The sequence below is a fragment of the Xiphias gladius genome, chromosome 2, assembly GCF_016859285.1.
Source record: "Xiphias gladius isolate SHS-SW01 ecotype Sanya breed wild chromosome 2, ASM1685928v1, whole genome shotgun sequence".
NCBI lineage: Eukaryota > Metazoa > Chordata > Actinopteri > Istiophoriformes > Xiphiidae > Xiphias > Xiphias gladius.
In genome coordinates this window covers 1,717,548-1,735,850 of record NC_053401.1, presented here as the reverse complement: position 1 = coordinate 1,735,850, position 18,303 = coordinate 1,717,548, and the positions used below count along the sequence as shown (strand labels likewise).

The following is an 18,303-nucleotide window of genomic DNA, read 5'->3' as shown; positions in this document are numbered from 1 at the left end:
TAAGAAAACAGACAAATTAAGACGACAAACGAAGCTACTGATGAGGATTGGTTCATTTATTTCAGTAAACAAAAACAACGTCCAAACTTCCTTTCTAAGCGTTGTTGGCGCCAGCTGGCTAACGTTAGCGCCGCAAACTGTACTGTTTTGCATTAGCTTCACACGTAGCCACCGTTAGCCTTCGGTGCTGCTAGCATTAGCAGAGCCGCCGAGGTTGGCCGTGTCTGACGGTCGGCTAGCGTTAGCCAGCTAGCCTGCGCAGTGCTTCCACAGTGAGTTTAATAACAGAGAAAAAGAAAACAGCGGAGCGTTTCTTTAATTTGAACTACACAGAGGTTGATAAATAACAAAAGGTGATCCCCTCCCTCGTTCTTCTTCATCCTCCTCCTCCTCCTCTAGCAGGGGTGATGGTCGGGAACTCTCTTCCTACAGAAACAAAACAACAGTAAGAACTTTAGTACAAATCTGAGGCACTTGTATTTTCCAATTTATGCTACTTTATTCTTTTACCCCACAGATTAAGATTTTACATTAAAAAAGACTGAATTATAAAATAGGATGCATTGTTGTTGCATTAAAAGCCAGCGACAGTTGGGATCAGCTCCACCACTTGAGCTCTCTCGATCAACCGATGAGTTGTTTTGCCTAAAAATAATAATTTAAGAAAAGCCCCCGAGGCCCAAGGTGGCGTCTTTCGATGTCTTTTTTTTTTTTTTTGTCCAATCAACAGTCCAAAACGAAGAGACATATGGTTTAGTAGAGCGTTAAATCTGCAACATTTGAGAAGCCGGAGCCGCAGATTCATTAATCGTTTCAGCTCCACCAGCCAACGACACTGAATCAGTCAAATAATCCAATAATGTTTATCGTTAGTACTTTTACTGTATTCAGCAACTTTGCTGACATCAGGCGCTTCCGTCTCAGGTAAGGATGCGTTACATTAACGAAACTCTATTCTGCTGAGCAACTCACACTCTTACCAAAGTAAAACTATCAGGTGTCGGGAAACGTGCATTTTTTTTTCCTTTAAAATGAAGCAGGAACTTTTATTAGGGATTTTTTTTTCCTTTTGACTGACTTGTTTTATTTTGGTCTTTAAGTTATAAAAACGAGACCAGAAAAACAAAAAACAAAGGAAACAACATGATAAGAAGAAGAATTAGTAAACATGGTATCTATACACACACTGTTTACACGTCATTTGAAAACAGAAGACAATAATGCATCCAAGTGCTCAAACACCTTCAAAGTGATGAACAAATGCAACTGCAGTGTTTCCCATTAATAACCTGGACCATGGCGGCCCACCACATATTGATTTATCATCATCATCATCGTTTTACTAAAACGGGTTAAGTCCTGCATTATCGTGGAGCGTGTGCAGCAGGTTTTCAGGACTGACCTGGGAGCAGCTTTGATGATGTTGTCGACTCTCAGGATCATCTCGGCGGCCTCCGAGGCGCTCAGCAGCACCTGGCGCTTCACCTGGAACGACTCTGTGATCCCCAGCTCCGCCATGTTACCCACCGTGCCTTCAGACATGTCTGCGGGGAAACACAAACTCGTCAGCGCTCGTCTGAAACCAGCTGAGGAGGAATCTAATCTGCTGGGTTCGTGCATCTGTTTAAGAAAAGGCTTGTGGCTTCGTGAAGTCGAAACTTGTAACACTGAAAACAACTTCATTATTGTTTTGTTTTCCTCAAACCGGTGAATCCACGGCGACCAGCGACTTTACAGAAAGTCGCAGACGAGTGCACGGCAAGATCTGACAGGCAAGACTAGAAAACGTGGATCAGGTGGTGGTTTACTGCGGGACTGAAACTATTATTTTCAAAAGAAAAGAAGCCCTCGGCACAGAGAGAAATCAACTCTCCAGATTTTGTTCTTCAAAAGGAAGTTTAGCTCGCAAAGTCTCCTCAGCAGTGAAGAGCAAAAAAAACCTAAAAATTAAAAAAAGACTCGAAGCTTCGAGACTTCAGACGAAGCAACTTCGGCGACATCTGGTGGTTTGTAGAACTTACAGCGGCTCTTCAGGTCTGGAGCTGAGTCCCTACAACCCCTCGCCGATTTAAACAGTCTCAGTCTCATATGTGGTGGTTTAAGTCCAAGGAAGCTGAGTGTTCTTATTGAATCTGCAACACTTTTTTTTTAGAAGCGCTGCTTCAAATGTGTTTCAACTAAACAGTTAATATAAACATTGCTCAACGGCCTTGATATCACATTTCTTTGCTGAATGAACGAAGCGTCCGAGTGTCGTCGAGGCCCAGCGTCACCGTGGACTCGTATTTCTTTCCATCAGGTGGAAATATCCTCATACTTGTGATTACTGTCTTTCCAGCGCACATCGCCATATTTCTCAGCGATTCTCCTCCCTCCTTATACCCGCCACCGATCCCGACCTCAAAACTCTCTGACCCAACAAAGCGGCGGCGGTGTTCGAGGCCTCAGACGTCACCGGTCACGTCGCGTTTTCCTTCACCCGAGGCGAGCTCCGACACGGCGCTGAAACGGTGAGAACCGCAGGGGCTTCGGTACCACCCGCCCTTCTTCGCTCCTCCGGGTCAAACCTGCTGCTTTCTCGACGACTTGGGCTCAGCATTACACGCCAGAACACGTGTAGAAACGAGCCTTCGAGTGTCTCGTTCCGTCCGAGTTCAAAGATACTCGGTTTATTTTAATATAAAACGGAGAAAAGCAGCAAATTTCCACATGTTAAGAGGCTGGAACCGGAGAATTTGTGTCATTGACGTTCTTTATATCAACTTATTGACTCTGGCTTTAACAGATATCATTTGTGCAGAGGCTTTTGAGGAGATTCAGACTGGTGTTTTTGTTTCATGTGCCCAGCGGCGACTCACTCAGGCCAACGGTGGTCTTGTTCTCCTGGTGGGCGGCTCTCAGTTGAGCCACCAGGTCGGCGCTGTCGTAGCCGGCGTTGTCGGCGATGATGGTCGGCAGCTGGCGGAGGAGACAGTGAGAAAAAAGGTTTGTCAAAACTTGCAAAAACCTTTCAGGCTGTCCTTCGCTCGACGGACTGTCAAATAACCAGTCGAGCAGCTGATTAAATGTCAAAATCTGCCAGATGGTTTCTCCAGTTTTATTGCGCCCACACGGAGCAAACTCCCAAACACAGAAACACCAAAACATGTTTACGAGTTTTGTTGCGATTCCACAGAAATGACCCAAATTTCCAGTAACGACTAAGATTAGTTCTCACAAAAAAAACCAAACACAAAAACACACTGAAGTTTTCCACTTCACAGGAAGGACAGAAACTGATCCTAAATCCGAGGATGCGTTTTCAAAATGCTCAGCAGTGATTTACAGCAGTTAACGGGCTAAAACCAAAACCTCGGTATGATCTTTTGAGAGAGAACAGAGGCGGGTTTCGTACCATCATCAGAGCCTTGGCGAACGACTCCATGGCGACCGCCTCCTTGCCTGCCGTCCTGTTGGCCAGATCGCTCACCACCTTGGCCATCAGCATCTCAGAGCAGCCTGACGAGGAGGTGGAGACAGGAGGTCGGAGCATGTACAGGTGTGAGGGCCGATCGGTGCCACACGACAAGCAGATAACACAGGTGCAGATGTTCCCACCCCCCTTCATGGTCAGTTTTTTCATGCCCATAACAACTTATTTTATTGTTACTTATTTTACAGGTGTTAATAAAAAGAAGTGGTAAAAAGGCACAACTTTTTTTTCTTTTGGTGAAAAGATAAATTAGTGTACATTTTAGCTTTTCAAAAGTAAAAACACAAGCACGCAGAAATGCACGTGCGACTTCAGGCACCGACTGTTCTTCATTTGGCTCAGTGGCTTTGATCCTTCGAACCTCCTCGGTTATTTACGGGTTTACAGCAGAGTCACTGCACCTCTAAGCAAAGGGAAGCCGCCTACTGCTGAGCTGCTCAGACACACTGCTCTTTGCCTGCGAGTTGTGCTGTACAGCTGTACATGTCCTGGGACAGTCTTTACGTCCATGCTGAATCTGAAACCGTGTGTATCATGTACTGTGTGTGTGTGCGTGCGCGTGCATACCTCCTCCGTAGACGGTGCGTGGCTCCTTCACGGTCTGAGCTAACACACACAGAGCGTCGTGCAGCGAGCGCTCCGCCTCGTCCAGGATCTGCTGGGTCGCTCCTCGCAGGACGACGGTGCAGGCCTCGCCTGAGGGCGGGAGGGGGGAGGGGTCAACGCCTCAGCGACATTCGCATACACAACAGCTGCTTTTCCACTACGGGGACTTGATGAACTGTAACCTGAACCTTTTGAGAACTCGTGGGAACCCTGCGTGGAACCCGTCAACCAGACTTCATTATAAAAGGGAAGTGAAATGACGATTAGTGCTGTGGTGGTGCGTTGGCGGCAGCGGAAACCAAAGCAGAACCTGGGACAACAGCTACAAGTTCAGGTCCGGTTAAGTTCCTGTGGTGGAAAAGGCCTAAATGTGTGTGTGTGCGTTCGTACCCATGGCGACTCCAGAGAAGTGGATGAGTGTGTCCTCTCCGATCATCACCTCCTCGATCAGCTTGCAGTGACCGAGCTTCACCAGCTCGGGGTGGTCGAAGGTGGAGGTGATCTCCCCGCCTGAAGGCGCGCGCACACACACACAGAATTTATGAATCATTGTAATAACTGATGCAACACAGTCTTTTACCTATGTAATCGATCTGATGTTTCACCAAACTGTAACTTAAACTGAAAAAAAAACAAAAATCATTTTCATTATTGATTAATCTGCTGATTATTTTCTACATTAAATGGTACATCAGTCAGAAAAATACTGAAAAACATCAAAATATTCTCAGAATCGACCCAAGACCCAAGAATATTTATTTTACTGCAGCAGAGGAAAATGAAAACCAGCAAAAATTCACATTCGAGAGGCCGGAACCGGAGTTTGGGGGTTTTTTGGCTTAAAATTTGCCTCAAATGATTCACTGGTTGTTTAAGTAGGTTCTGGTTTTTTAATCTGTCGATGAACTAATCGATTAATCAAGTAAACATTTCAGCTCTAAAAGCAAATTATAGTAAATAACATCAGTTTACAAAAGAAGAGCTTTGTGCTGGATGTTAGACCTGTTGGTTTTTACACTTTGAATCTTGACTCGACAAATATTAGTTACGTACTGGAAGCCTGAAATTGTTCGGTTATGATTTACAAAATAAATGTAGGTGTTTGGGAATTTATGCTCTTTTTAAACGTTTCTTCACAACATTTATTTCAAGTTGCGAGATGTGAAGCAGCCGCAACAGGCTGAAGTAGAAATAAAAGTAAAGACTGCAAAGAAAAAAAAAATCTTCAGGAACTAGAACATTACTCAAATGTCTGGGACGTGTGTGTGTGTGTGTGTGTGTGTGAACGTACCAGTGACCAGAGCGAGGCGCTCCACGCCGGCGAAGTCGGCGTGCTCGATGGCCATGACCCCGGCCTGAGCGAACAGCTGCTCTGGATAGTTGTAGATCAACTGTCTGTAGAGAGAGAATCACAGAAAGGAGCAGCAGTCAGCAGCCGGTGGTGGACGAGGGCGAAAGCAGCGCCCTCTGGTGGACCACTCACTCGCTGCTTTCATTTCTCACTCCGTTCCCTCTCTCCTGCTTTTCCCCGTCGTCACATCTGCACAAAAATATCCAGCTGGGGCTGCATCTAACCATGATTTTCACCACCGATTAATCCGTGGATCGCTTTTCACAACGAACCCATCGATTAATCGCGTGTCTCACTCTCCTAAAGTCGACGTTCTCCAATCGCTTGTTTTGTCAAAAATCCAAAAGATGTTCATTTTACGATCAGATAAAAACCAAGAAAAGAAGCAAATCCCCACAACTGACCGGCTGCAACAGAGGAATATTCGGCATTTTGCTTTAAAAGGAAATGATTCATCGATCACCTAAATACTTTCCGATTATGTTTCTGCTGACCGACTAGTTGTTGCAGCTCAACATCCATCTGTGTGTTGCTCCTGAGTGTGTGTGACTTGGATCCTGTATTTTTGAAATGTAACTGCTGGATTCCTGTCAAGTTGTTTAAAGTGTGTTTGTACCTGTTGATGAAGCAGTTGATCCCGTGCTTCAGGATTCGCTCGACCTTCTCCTTCATCTTCTCTTTCTCCGCCAGCTCGATCTCTGCAACCTTCGCCATCGAGTCGACACGAACCCTGGAGCCAAAGATCTGACACACACACACGCACTTATTTTCTAGTTCAGATTCTGTCATCGGCAGAAACAACAGAAGTGTTCGAGCGCTTCTCCAACGAGCTGAAGCTGAATTCAGGTGTTTGATCCCAGCGAAACAGAATTTGTTGCATTCTCACAGGTACGACTGAGAGTTGACAACCACAAACAAAGAACTGCTTTAACTATAGGTTTAATGTACAGCTGGTCAATTTGACTTTAAAATAAAACCTCACTTTTGTATAAACTGTCCCCTGAATGGGTCTGAATGGTCTCCGGATACTCAGCTATTCAAAATCCCCTATTTAGAAAAACTTAGAGTTCAAAGAGAAGTGACTGATCTTTCACCGCTGCAGCTTCGTCGGACTCAAAAACCGATGCAGCAGAAGCAGAGATATCGTCTTTTTTATTCCACACATTCTTCTTCCTTGTCAAAACCTGCCGCCTGTGTTACCCACAATGCAAGGCGACCGCCGACAGTGGTCTGAGTTTTTATCTGTGTTAAGCTAGTAGTGGCTAGTGTGTCCTGTAGCCTGCAGCAGAGAGGATGGGGGGGCTACTGAGGTCTGGTCGACTCCACACCCCCAGATTAGTCTTCAGACCTAACCCGCGCTGACTCAGGTGACATCACTCGAGGCAATTTATCAGATTTCACACAACTCCCTCTGGAGACACTCAAGACTTTGTACAAACGGGCTTGGACGTGTAAAACAGGTGGATTTTCCCTTTAATGTTAAACGGCTCTACCTGCTGCTGTGTCACAATAAAAGTCTTCCTGTGAGGGAACCAGATTCTGCGTGCGTACCTTGATCTTGTCGGTGTCCATGCCGGTGTTGGCGATCAGGATCTTGGCGTTCTCCAGCCTCTTGGGCTGGTTCACTCCGATCTTCTTGTCCAACAGGAAACCTAGATAGAGCAAAACACACACACACACACAGACACACGTGACAATACAGCAACCAGTCAGAGAGAAGACCCCAGCCTGGGGGGGGGACTGACACACATCACGCGCCCTCACCTTCGTCCAGGTAGGAGTCGGTGAGGCTGCCCCCGAGCTTCTTGATGACGTGGATGGCCTCCAGGTTTCCGGAGCCTTTCAGCCTCATGACGGCGTTGACAGCCAGCTGGGCAAAGTGGTCTTTGTGGTGAGTCAGCAGCTTGGAGGACAGAGTGGTCCGGGCGATGTTCAGCAGGTCCTCCTGGAAACGAGCCAGGTCGTTGCTATGGAGAGCAGAGAGGATGACGAGGTAGAGGAGGGAGGTGGAGAAAGAGGAAGAAAAAAAAACAAAACACATTAACGGAGGGTTTGGGGCCATAGACACATTTCTCTCTCAATCGGCTGGATTTTAATTCAACTTGATTGCAATGAAAGTTCAGAAACCAACTGATTTTGTCAAACTAATTATTATTTGTCAGCTGCTGTTTCCAAAGTCAAGAATTAACCTTTAAAGGACGGGTTCACAATTTTCCAAGTCTGTCTTAAAAACAACAGTCAGGTGCTTGTAAGAAGAAATGAAAAAAGGGGTTTCGGTCGCCGAGATCACTCCTCCTGTTCATACTGGACATTGAGAAAATCCCTTCCCACAGCGATTTCAACGTAAAGTGACGGGGGTCCAAATCTACTGTGCTCTCTCTGCGCTAAAGTACATTCAAAAGCCCGTGTGTAAAAGTCCAAGTTAGACCAATGCAGTGGGCATCTGCCAGAGTTACTGTGGTTCTCTTTCTACAACCACTCGTCTGTCCGTTGTTTTTCTTCCACTGCAGCTCAACAGGACAAAAACGCTGTTTGTGGAAACGCAGAGAGGAAATTTGATCCTAAAAACGCTGCCAAGTTGGAAAACATCCACGGAATTTGTCTACGACACGTTCGTCAAGGCTCATATTGACTTCAGATACATGTTGGAATATTTCTTTGCGTGGAATGAGAAGCTCACAAGGAACGGGCTTCTTCGATGTTCATGTGGGCACCTGACAATCCTCCAAACTAAATCTCTTCGGACAGTTAATCAATAAACAGCTGGATTGTGAACTTTGTTTCGTACCGTACCAGTTCTGCGACTGGTGAATGGGTTTTCTCTGCCTCCCACAACACACTAAGATGTTTTTTTTTTTTTGTCTCTGCTAACGGAAATGCTGCTTTCCCCACATTCCTCCATGACGAATGTTTACTGTCCAGCACGTTGTTGTGTCCAGACACAAACTGCTTCGCTGACACTGGTGTACAGATCTAACCTGTGGTCGACTGCAGCCTCTCTCAGGGCATCTCTGGCTGCCTGAGTCGCCTTCCTCCAGCCACAGATGATGGTCTGTGGGTGAATCTTCTTGGCGATCAGGATCTCTGCCTCCTGCGACAGCAAAAGCAGCGGTTAAGGGGGCGACTCGTTTTTCTTTGCCCTCAGCAGAAATGCTGCGTGATTCGACCCTTTAAGCCTTCGTTATTTATTCTGATACGCAGCCATGTAACGACAGGTATCCCAAACAGACAGAATGACAGGTGGTTACCCTCAGCAGCTCGGCGGCCAGCACAGTGACGGATGTCGTCCCGTCTCCGACTTCATCGTCTTGAACCTTCGACATGTCTGCAAACGCAAACAAAAGGTTTAGTACAAATGTATTTTTTCGTTGTTTACCCACATTTTATGGACCAAAATAAATAAATAATGAATCGATAATGAAACATATCGTCGGTTGTAGCCTTATTGTGATTCCCAGCTACATATGGCCGGTGGTGCCAGTACGACCAGTATGACCAGACGTTCAGCATCTTCACTCACCAACCAGAACTTTGGCAGCAGGGTTGTCGACTCCAATGGCTTTCAGGATAGTCGCTCCATCGTTTGTCACTGTCACTGTAGCGCCCCTCCCTCCACCCAGCAAGATCTTATCCTGGGGAGAAGAAATGGTTTTTATTTGTTTTTAGTTTCTAAAGTCGGTGGCTCTGAAGAACAGGCACAACAACTCCAAACACACGAAAAGAAAAAAACAAGTGAAAATATTTAATCTTATCTTTTAACCCAAAAGAATCACACCATGACTCATCATTTATAACAAGTAACTGTTTGCGGCAGTTCGAATGAACTTATCAGGTTTTAGCTTTTAACGCGCTGCCTTCTTTTTCTTGCCAAGAACCAAAACCGTGGTTCAAAGCATCTAAATTCAAATAACTGGAATCCGTTAAATCGAAACAACCCTCGTTGGTTATGAAATGACCCACCATCCCCTTCGGGCCCAGAGTGCTCTTCACCAGATCCCCGATGGCGATGGCGCCCACGAAAGAGGACTGCGGAGAAAGCACAAAGAAAAGAAACAGTTTCAGGGGTTTATCGAAATCTTCATGGGTGGATTTTAAAAAACAAACATTGAGCAATAATTTTACTAATTCAAGGAGTTAACAACGAAATAAAAACATGAAACGCAAATAAGCCAACACACCAGTCGCGCAGTCTCTGCTTTCTCTTCATCAGCTCCATGTCTGAAGATGTTGACCGGGGCCATCGATAAGGACGCCTGCAGAGAGGGGGACAGCAAAGTCGGTTGATCAACAAATCAATCAGTATGAAGAAAAACTAAAGGCTCACGTTCGTCGTGCGCATAAAAGCTCAAGCCTGAAAAACTTCTTCGACTCATCAGTACAGTTATTTTCTTCTATCTCGCTCCTGTTTCTCCTTTATTTTGTAGTGTCATTCTATTTATCTTAACTTTTCTACTTTGGATTCATGTCTAGTTTAGTAAATGTAGCTAAACCCTTTTTGGTCTTAGCGTACATGTCATTTTTTTTGTATAATTATACTTTATAACTCTGGAAGGAAAAACAGACAATAGTAAAAAATAGGCGTTAGCGGGCATGGGGACAACGGTACCCAGCTTAGGGTTACGGCTAGGCGTGGACAGGCCTACGTTTTCCGAGCAGCTTTGAAAGCAGCAGCAATCGCGCCCCGCCCCTGTCATCCTGGAAACCGCTAGAAGCTTTCAACACAATTCTTCAGTTGAAAACTAAAATAAACGTAAAAAATGCCGACAGATCACGTTTTATGATGAAGTGGCGATTAGGTACCGATTCACTCCCCTTTTATTCGTTTATTTTCCTCGCACTTTTTATTGATGAACGTCTGTAATCGCTGACACGTTCGTGGCTGACAGCCACAAAGCCCGGACGGCGAGCTAAACTAGCATGCTAACAGGCTACCGGAAAAGAACGAGACCAAGCTTTGCCCAAACTGCGACGACTGACATTTTAAATTTAACGGCTGAGGTAACGTTATGTGCAGGACAGCCGGCAGCACCATCCTTCCTGTGTGTGATGTCTAAAACGGATGCGTTTAAGCAGTTAGCTTAGCCGCTAGGGAATTCAATACGCCCATGTGCTTTTCTCACCGGTAAGCACCGCTAGCTTAGAGCTAAGGGGACGCTACAAACAACCCAAACAGTTCGTTTACGCTTTTTAACAGATTACTTGTGCGCTCGGCTATATAAAGACGTGAAGCGGTGAATTACAACCGTTGGTGCCGTTTTAGAGGAGAGCAAATAACGGTTAAAACTCACCATGATGTCTGCGATTCAGGGCTGGAGCCGTGCACGCACAGAAGGAGGTTTGAAGGGGGGACTGACGTAGCTACGCACAAACGTAATGCTGCGTTCATGGCGGATCATGGAAAACACGCCGCCGCCGTCGTCTGTTGTAAAGCCTAGGTTTTTTATAGACAAAGAGTGCTAACCCCGAATCTGTGTAGCAGAAAACAAACTCTATTAAACCGTATTCTGTACTTAAAAAAAAAAAAAAAGATTCTTAAGAGGATCCAGCACCTTCACCTCTATCCATCGAAGTGATGTTAAGATCAAGGACTACCAACTGGGAAAGGCAGGCAACCGCCAAGGGCCAGACCCTCAAGGACCCCAAGAGCCCCAGGTTTACTCTACTCAACTGCTGTCTGCATAATTTGATTAGTTACACATTATTTGCACCACTGAAGTAGAATGTCAACTGTCCTCTATCCTCCATCTTTTAGAGGAACCCACTGTCCCAATCTAGTTTTAAAACCTTAAACGTGTCAGTTTATATTGTGGCCATTTGTTGTAAAATTGTGTTTTTGTTTTTTTTAATCAATTCGCTTAATTTGTCAGTTACTTGACGCACAGAAAAACATCATGCGAGGTCGTACTGTTCCATCACAGGAGAACTGTGCGGCCGCAACCATCAGTTCATTTCATTATCGGTACTGCCGATGGTTTATTGTCTGTAATGACTGATTGTATACAACGACAGATAATATTGAAAAATGCCTTCATTATTCCCTGAAGCCCAAGTTGTAGGATTCAGATGACTTCGTTTTGTCAGACCAACAGTCAAATAAATAGATAGATAGATAAATAAAGAAACAAATTGAGTTTATTATCATAGAAAACTAGGAAAACTAGCAAATATTCACATCTGAGAAGCTGGTACCAGTGAATTTTTGGCATTTTAGATTTCAAAAAATGGCTTCATCGATTAACAGTAAACGATCAATTATCCGAATGGTTGTCATTTTCGTTTTCTGTAACTCGACTGATCGATTTAATCAACTGATCATTTCTTGGCTCTGGAGCACTGGTTGGTTTCCTCGGTGCCTGGGATGGTGACGAAGCTGCCAGTGGGGCGGAGGTCGACAGGGGCCCAAGGGGCAAATGTTAATCCAGCCATGGATAAGTTAAGAACTCTCATCATATGTTGTGCCCAAGATGCTCAGTATACATAGTAATGTAATACATATACACCCACACACACATATATATATATTTTATTTATTTTTTTATTATTTTTTAGCACTTTTAAGCCAACAGAGGCAAGAGGTTGGAAACTGTAACATTTACATAGGCCGAGGAAGATCATGTGAGACAACCTAAAGCCCCTTCAACGGCTACTAAATGTCATCTTGTGGCGAGACTGTGCCGTCAACCTCTGCCTCTGAGGTCAAGGACGAACCCTGACGCTCAGCGATGCAGATGGTATCTGTGTAATACATGTGCAGAACTAGTTAAATCAAAGCCGCACATACACACGTAGACAAAAGAGAGCTGCGAAAGAAAGATGGCTGTGAGACGCATGGAGGAAAATGCGGGGTACTGTTTTATATATTACACGTTACAGATAATCAACAAACTCTACACAAAGGTGACCTAGAGAAACGACCTCTTTCTCTCGGCCTGTCTTAGCCCACGAAGGGCGATTTGCCTGCTCTTTGTTCGCTCAGGGGCTTTTACACTACATTTAAATATAATCACTTGTGTTTCGGAAAATAAATCCACGAGACAAAAACAAAAGACTTTAAATGAAACACGTAGTCCACAATAATTCCATAAGGGGATACTGTCAGTCTTCCTCGAGTCGACGGGAACGACTTGCTAATCTACCATCGTTTCATAAAGCAGATGTTAGCCTTAAGATGCTTTTCGGCCCATTTGAAACCACAGGGTCCAGTCCGGGGCCAGTAGTTGCTTTAGAGGCACCAGCTAAATGAACTTAAAAAGCCACTCGGCAGCATTAAAGTCGCTCCCAGTGGTTTCGACTGTTCCCTCCGTGGTCACATGAGGACAATAAGAGCATTGCAATCACATGCCCGCGGTTAAAATAATACCAAGCTTTCTCGCTTGGATCCTGCTGTAGAAACGTCTCTTTTTGTCCTCGGTGGAGTACAGCAGGGAACAACGGTGGACCGGAGAGGAAACCAAAGGTATTTCCAGGTGAAGAAAAAAACCCATCACCTCCTCTTCTTCCTCAGCCCCGGCCTCCTGCCTTTGTGTTTGGCAGCCTGGACGGGCAGACAGTAGTTGTGCATGGGGAACTTCCTGAAGTAGCTGCTGACCCAGGGTCTGTGGGCGATAACGACAGAAAACACAAAGTCCCCGTGTGACGGCAGGTTTCCACACACTCACCCACACCATCAGTATCGCAGCTTCGGTTACTGTCATTTGGAGGAAAGGCGTCTATTAGCGCCTGAGTGAAGCACGCACATTGAGTTAACATTGCTGTGTCGTACTGCCGCTCTGCTTAATTAAGGTTTATTAACCCTGAAGAGGCCGGAGCCAAGGCGCAGGCGGAGTGGGGTTTCTAGCTCGCAGGTTTTCTTTATTTCTTCAGACCTTATTAGGTTTTGACACATTTGTTTTGCTTGTTTTAGTTGCTAGATCACCTAAACTGACAGAGTAATGGTCCTGTTTTGTCGTACTCGTAGTGTAGCCGGCAGTGTTTTTGTGCCATTATATATAACGTGTCGGACTTTGTCGGGTCACTTTGTCTCCGTTCTGTCGGTTTGGCCTGTTCACCTATATTCCATTTTTGCGGAGTCCAGTTCTGTTAATTCCACCTCTTTTATGGGCCCAGGGCTTCAGTGCATATTTTGCAAACTGCTATTTTTTCTTCATTTCGGGGTAAATAAAAACCCCCTTTCTCCTGCCAGCTCGGTCCCTCAAAACCCGACTCAAACATTTGTTGCTCTTCAGGCTTTTCAGACTGAACAGAACGAGCATAAATCAACAAGGAAACTGATTTCAACCCGCTTGAATAAATTCTTCAAGAGGTTCGACTTGGAGGTTGAGCTTTGTAGATGTCTTAGAAGTTCAGTGGTTTTAATCCACCTTTGTAACCAGCCTTTTTTAGGTCTGCTCACCAAAACTGCTCCTGGTTCCAGGGGAAAAATCCCAAGAGGAACTTTCTCCCCCCAGAGAAGCGTCCCAGAGCACTTCCAGTGTAGCAGTTCTTGTTGCCTGTCTTCTACCTGTTTGTGTTTTTGTATTTGTTGCCTGTCCGGAGTTGGAGCGAGTTTCCCTTGATGCTTGTGCCTTCACTCTTGCGTGTGCTTAGTCCTCAGGAGCCACCGTAGTAAAGGGTTAGGGGGCTGCATTATGTCAACGAGTGTCCTCTAGAGTAAGACCAACGTGTGTGTGTGTGTGTGTGTGTGTGTGTGTGTGTGTGTGTGTGTGTGTGTGTGTGTGTGTGTGTGTGTGTGTGTGTGTGTGTGTGTTCATACTTGGCGACACGCTGGCTCAGACTCAGGTAACAGAGGCTTTTCCACAGCAGGTTGTTCTCCTGTTGACGGAGGAATTCAGCTTCTTGCTGCCGCTCCACATCCAGACGTAGAGTCTCCCGAAGCTCCGCCTCGATACGACCCAACTGAAAAACACACGCGCACACACACACACACACACACACACACACACACACACACACACACACACACACACACACACACACACACCAAAAAATATAAATAAAGAAGGAAATTTCTGCCTACTTGTTACTGAATTTTTTTTGCCATAGCAAAATGTTTGCATATTAATTCCAATTGGACCAAAGGAATTTTGTGACATTGTCCTACATTTTTCGTCTCTTCAACAAATCCTGTGTGCAGAGTCCAAACCAACACTGACTGTCTCCCACTAACAAATACTGTTCCTGTATCAGAGCCTGATGTATCTGGTTCCTCTGAGCCACAGAGCTCCACTGTTTCCAGAAACGATTAAAAACACATCAGTGATTCACGCCGTTGCCCTGGGTGACATGTTCCTTCATCACCGTTAAGGACACACACTGTGGCTTATTTAGATTCAGACCCAAATACTCACTAGAGCACCAAATGTGGATTAATCCGCCGCTGAAAGTAGTCCCCAGCCAGTGCACTATCTCCTCCTGTTTGTTTGATAAAAACTACAGCGACCAGCTTTGAAAATAAATTTGGGTTTGAAAAATTACAGTGAATATTGAAATATATAGCTCAGAATTTAAAAACACACACACACACACAAAATAAAGTTAATTTTTGGGCTGCAACTAATTTTTTAAAGTCAGTTCAATCAGTTAATCTGCTGATTATTTTCTTGATTCATCGAATAATTGTTTGGCCTGTAAAACGTCAAGAAGTGGTGAAAAATGCCAATCATAAATTTTCCAGCGCACAAAGATGCATCTTCAAAGTTCTTGTTCCGTGTGAAGATATTGAACTTACAATAACATAAAACGGAGAAAAAGTGGCAGATGGCTGCGATTTAGTACAGAATTTTTATTTTTCTGTCAATCAAGTGATTGATCAACTCATCCTTTCAGCTCTAATGAATTCGGTCATATTATCTGCTCAGGAAATAAGGAAATGCTTCATTCTGACCTGTAGGGGGCGCCCCAACACCCCACACCTCGTGTAACACTGCCACAGGTGTCGAGATTGTGTCATTTTAAATGCTACCTCCTCCAGCAGACTCCTGTTGTCCTCCACCCTCCTCTGCTGCTCGTACAGAGCCAGAGACGCCGGATCAGACGGCCACCTCACTTCCTGTCTCTCCACCTCGTCCACACCTGCTCCACCTGCTCCACCTGCTCCACCTGTCTGCTGCTGCTGATGCTGCTGCTGCAGGACGATCGGAGGCAGGAAACAGGTACTGACAGACGATAGAGGGAGAGTGATGAGTTCACATTTCGCTTCATTGGGTTGTAATGTTGCCGAGCAGCGTCTATGTGCTGAGTGGCAGAGCTAATGAGCGCGCGCACACACACACACACACACACACACACTCTCTCTCTCTCTCTCTTTCATTTGTTATTCAACCATTTCTGTCTGAGAATTTACGCCGTTCTTCCCACATGTAAACGATGTTGCCCCTCCCTCTACGTTGGCCGGCGTTTCACTCCACCTTCCATCCATTTAACATCAGGTGTAATTACTTCTGGTTTCTTACGTGGTCGAGAACGCCCCCCCCCCCAGCCATCCCTTGACCCATTAGCCTTTACACTGAGGTGAAGTCACGTACATCGAAATATCTTTCCTAGACTTACAAATATAAAACCTCCAGGCATAAAAAACTTCTAACTATTCACCCGAGTTTGCGTGCAGTTCGAGGTATCTCGTCAAAAGTTATAATGGCGGTCTACGGAAAAAAAGAGATTTTTTTTGTTGCAATACCGCGAGTGGCCGCCGGGGCCAACTGGCAGTGAGGCCGAGCGGCGGTGCCGGTGTCACCGACTCACCGTACTCTTAATCGCGTTCCAAAAATGCCGAACTTTTGTCCATTTCCTCTCCGTCCCAGTGTCATGTGACAGTGACAAACGAGTAGATTACGAGCGCGTGAAAGAAAAGTGAACCTCTGTGGACGTCGGCGACTTCTGAGCTTGAAGCTGTGAGAAAATTTCCGCTCATGAAGTCGTGAATAGTCTGAGTGGGTTGTGTTTGGTAGACAAGCTCGCGCGAGGGCATCATTACTCCGGGGCTCCTTATCAGCCAATCAGCTGGTCCCGTTACCTGTGCTCTCTGCTGTCCGACTCCTCCGTAATCTGAGAGAGATGACGAGCTCCCGTCCTGCCCTGCAACACACACACACACACACACACACACACACACACACACACACACACACACAAACAGAGGATAGAGTATCAGTTAATTACATGTTGACAGAGGACACACGGAAACTGGGAAGAGGAGGAGAGAGACTGTTTCCCTCAACCACAGTTACCGTGGTGACAGGAGACATCTGCCCGTCAGTCTGCGGCCTGACAGGCGACACCACACACAAACACACACACACACACACTCTGACAACTGAGTAGATATTAGTTACCTGTATTGGCTTAGGAACGTTACGCCTGGTTTTTGTGTAGTTTGGATCAACAGCTTACATCAGAGAGCCATTAAGGTCCAATCAAATAAAAAAAAAACTTTCTGTGTTGGCGGATGTTCTTATTTGCCAAATATATATAAACTGAGACAAACAGTCTAAAGCTCCTGTAGCCCCCCCCCCCCAGACTCTTATGTTCATTACAGCCCATAACGTGAAGGTTTAGGACAGAAGAAACATCTCACTGGTGACCTGTCTGTTCCTAGAGCTAAAAATGTAAAAGGTTTGTCCTGACGTTGGCGCAAGAGGAAATGGGGGGATCGTTAACGTCACGCTGGCACACGGATCATTTCATTTTACTTTGCCAAACCAAGGGAAGAATTTAGGGAAGATTTTGAAGTAAGACCTCCAGAAAAATGCATCTGGCATCCATGATAAAAGTGGACGATAATAATTTCTTAAGTTATGTGATGCAGTTTTAAAAAATTTTTTTTTAAAATCAACACCAGTTTAATGAAAGCACAGAATGAAAACTGGTGTAAGAAAAATAGTGAAAATAAAAAAAAAACAGTCCCCAAACTGAACTTAATAGACTGAAAACTAGGGAGTGGCGGCTTGCTAGCCATCGTACACATCTTCTTTAAGTGCCAAAGCAAAGGTTTTATCTCAAAATATGTCTCCTGGTATGTTCTTTATCCTCTGGTATAAGTGATGTATCATTAACTCTGAGTGGTTACACAATCTAACCCCCCCATCTCCTTTTGTTCCCTATTAATCTATTTGCTCCGTTTATCAATCCGTTCACGTGGAGTTCGAAAACAACATTTATCTTCTGCCGTATGATCCTCCGGTTGAGGGTGGTCGCACTCAGACCTGAAGCTCATAACGACAGAGAAAACCTTAAACCAGGAGCAGAGGAGCCGCTTCAGCGGTCGCGGTAATGGGTGAGGTTGGACGCAGGTGTCATTTAAAGGCCCACCCCGCTGGCGTTTCATGTTTTAGCTCATTGCCTACCAAACGTAGCGTTGAACCATATTCTCCATTCCTGCTAAATGTTTTCCAAAACGATGAGTAGCGCTGGGAGATGCACGGAATGTATGGGTCTGCGGGCTTAAATATATAAAGAAAAAAAAATACCAGAAAGAAATCGATTGAAATAGTTTTTCAGTTTCTTAATAGAGGCACATAATTCAAGTATCAGGAAATTAGACGTGTCTTGATAATAATCTCCGTTCGGTAGCTGAAAGTCAGTTCTTGAGATACTCACTGTCGTAGGAGGAATTTTTGATTATTATCGGAAATGCATTTTTATTGTGACGGCATCATTGTAATGAGGTAAATTATTAAGCTGGTGAAAGTCATGGAACGAAAAAAGTAAGAAGTCAGATGTTTCACACTCAAGCTACCATCCACCGAGGAACATTTCTGCTTAGTCATTGAAATACGCAGATACTCACACTGTGCCGAGCGTCCATCGCTGTCCTCCTGCTCTGCGCCTTTGTTCGTTTCTTGGAGTGTGTTTTGTTTCCGTCCTGCCGCTTCCCCTT

At 45.1% G+C, this 18,303-nt stretch overlaps 1 protein-coding gene across 1 annotated transcript; it reads right to left on the bottom strand.

The window, feature by feature from the left end:
• Nucleotides 1–35: 35 nt before the first annotated feature.
• cct2 (chaperonin containing TCP1, subunit 2 (beta)) lies at nt 36–10,851 on the bottom strand. The gene is made up of 16 exons (XM_040150327.1): nt 10,718–10,851; nt 9,608–9,682; nt 9,390–9,455; nt 8,950–9,061; nt 8,678–8,754; nt 8,408–8,520; nt 7,194–7,396; nt 6,981–7,081; nt 6,046–6,173; nt 5,370–5,473; nt 4,469–4,588; nt 4,040–4,168; nt 3,395–3,498; nt 2,859–2,958; nt 1,403–1,544; nt 36–426 (listed from the first exon to the last, which is right to left on the bottom strand). Exons 1-16 carry the CDS (start codon nt 10,718–10,720, stop codon nt 396–398), a joined length of 1,608 nt encoding a protein of 535 aa, XP_040006261.1. The 5' UTR covers nt 10,721–10,851; the 3' UTR covers nt 36–395.
• Nucleotides 10,852–18,303: the final 7,452 nt, after the last annotated feature.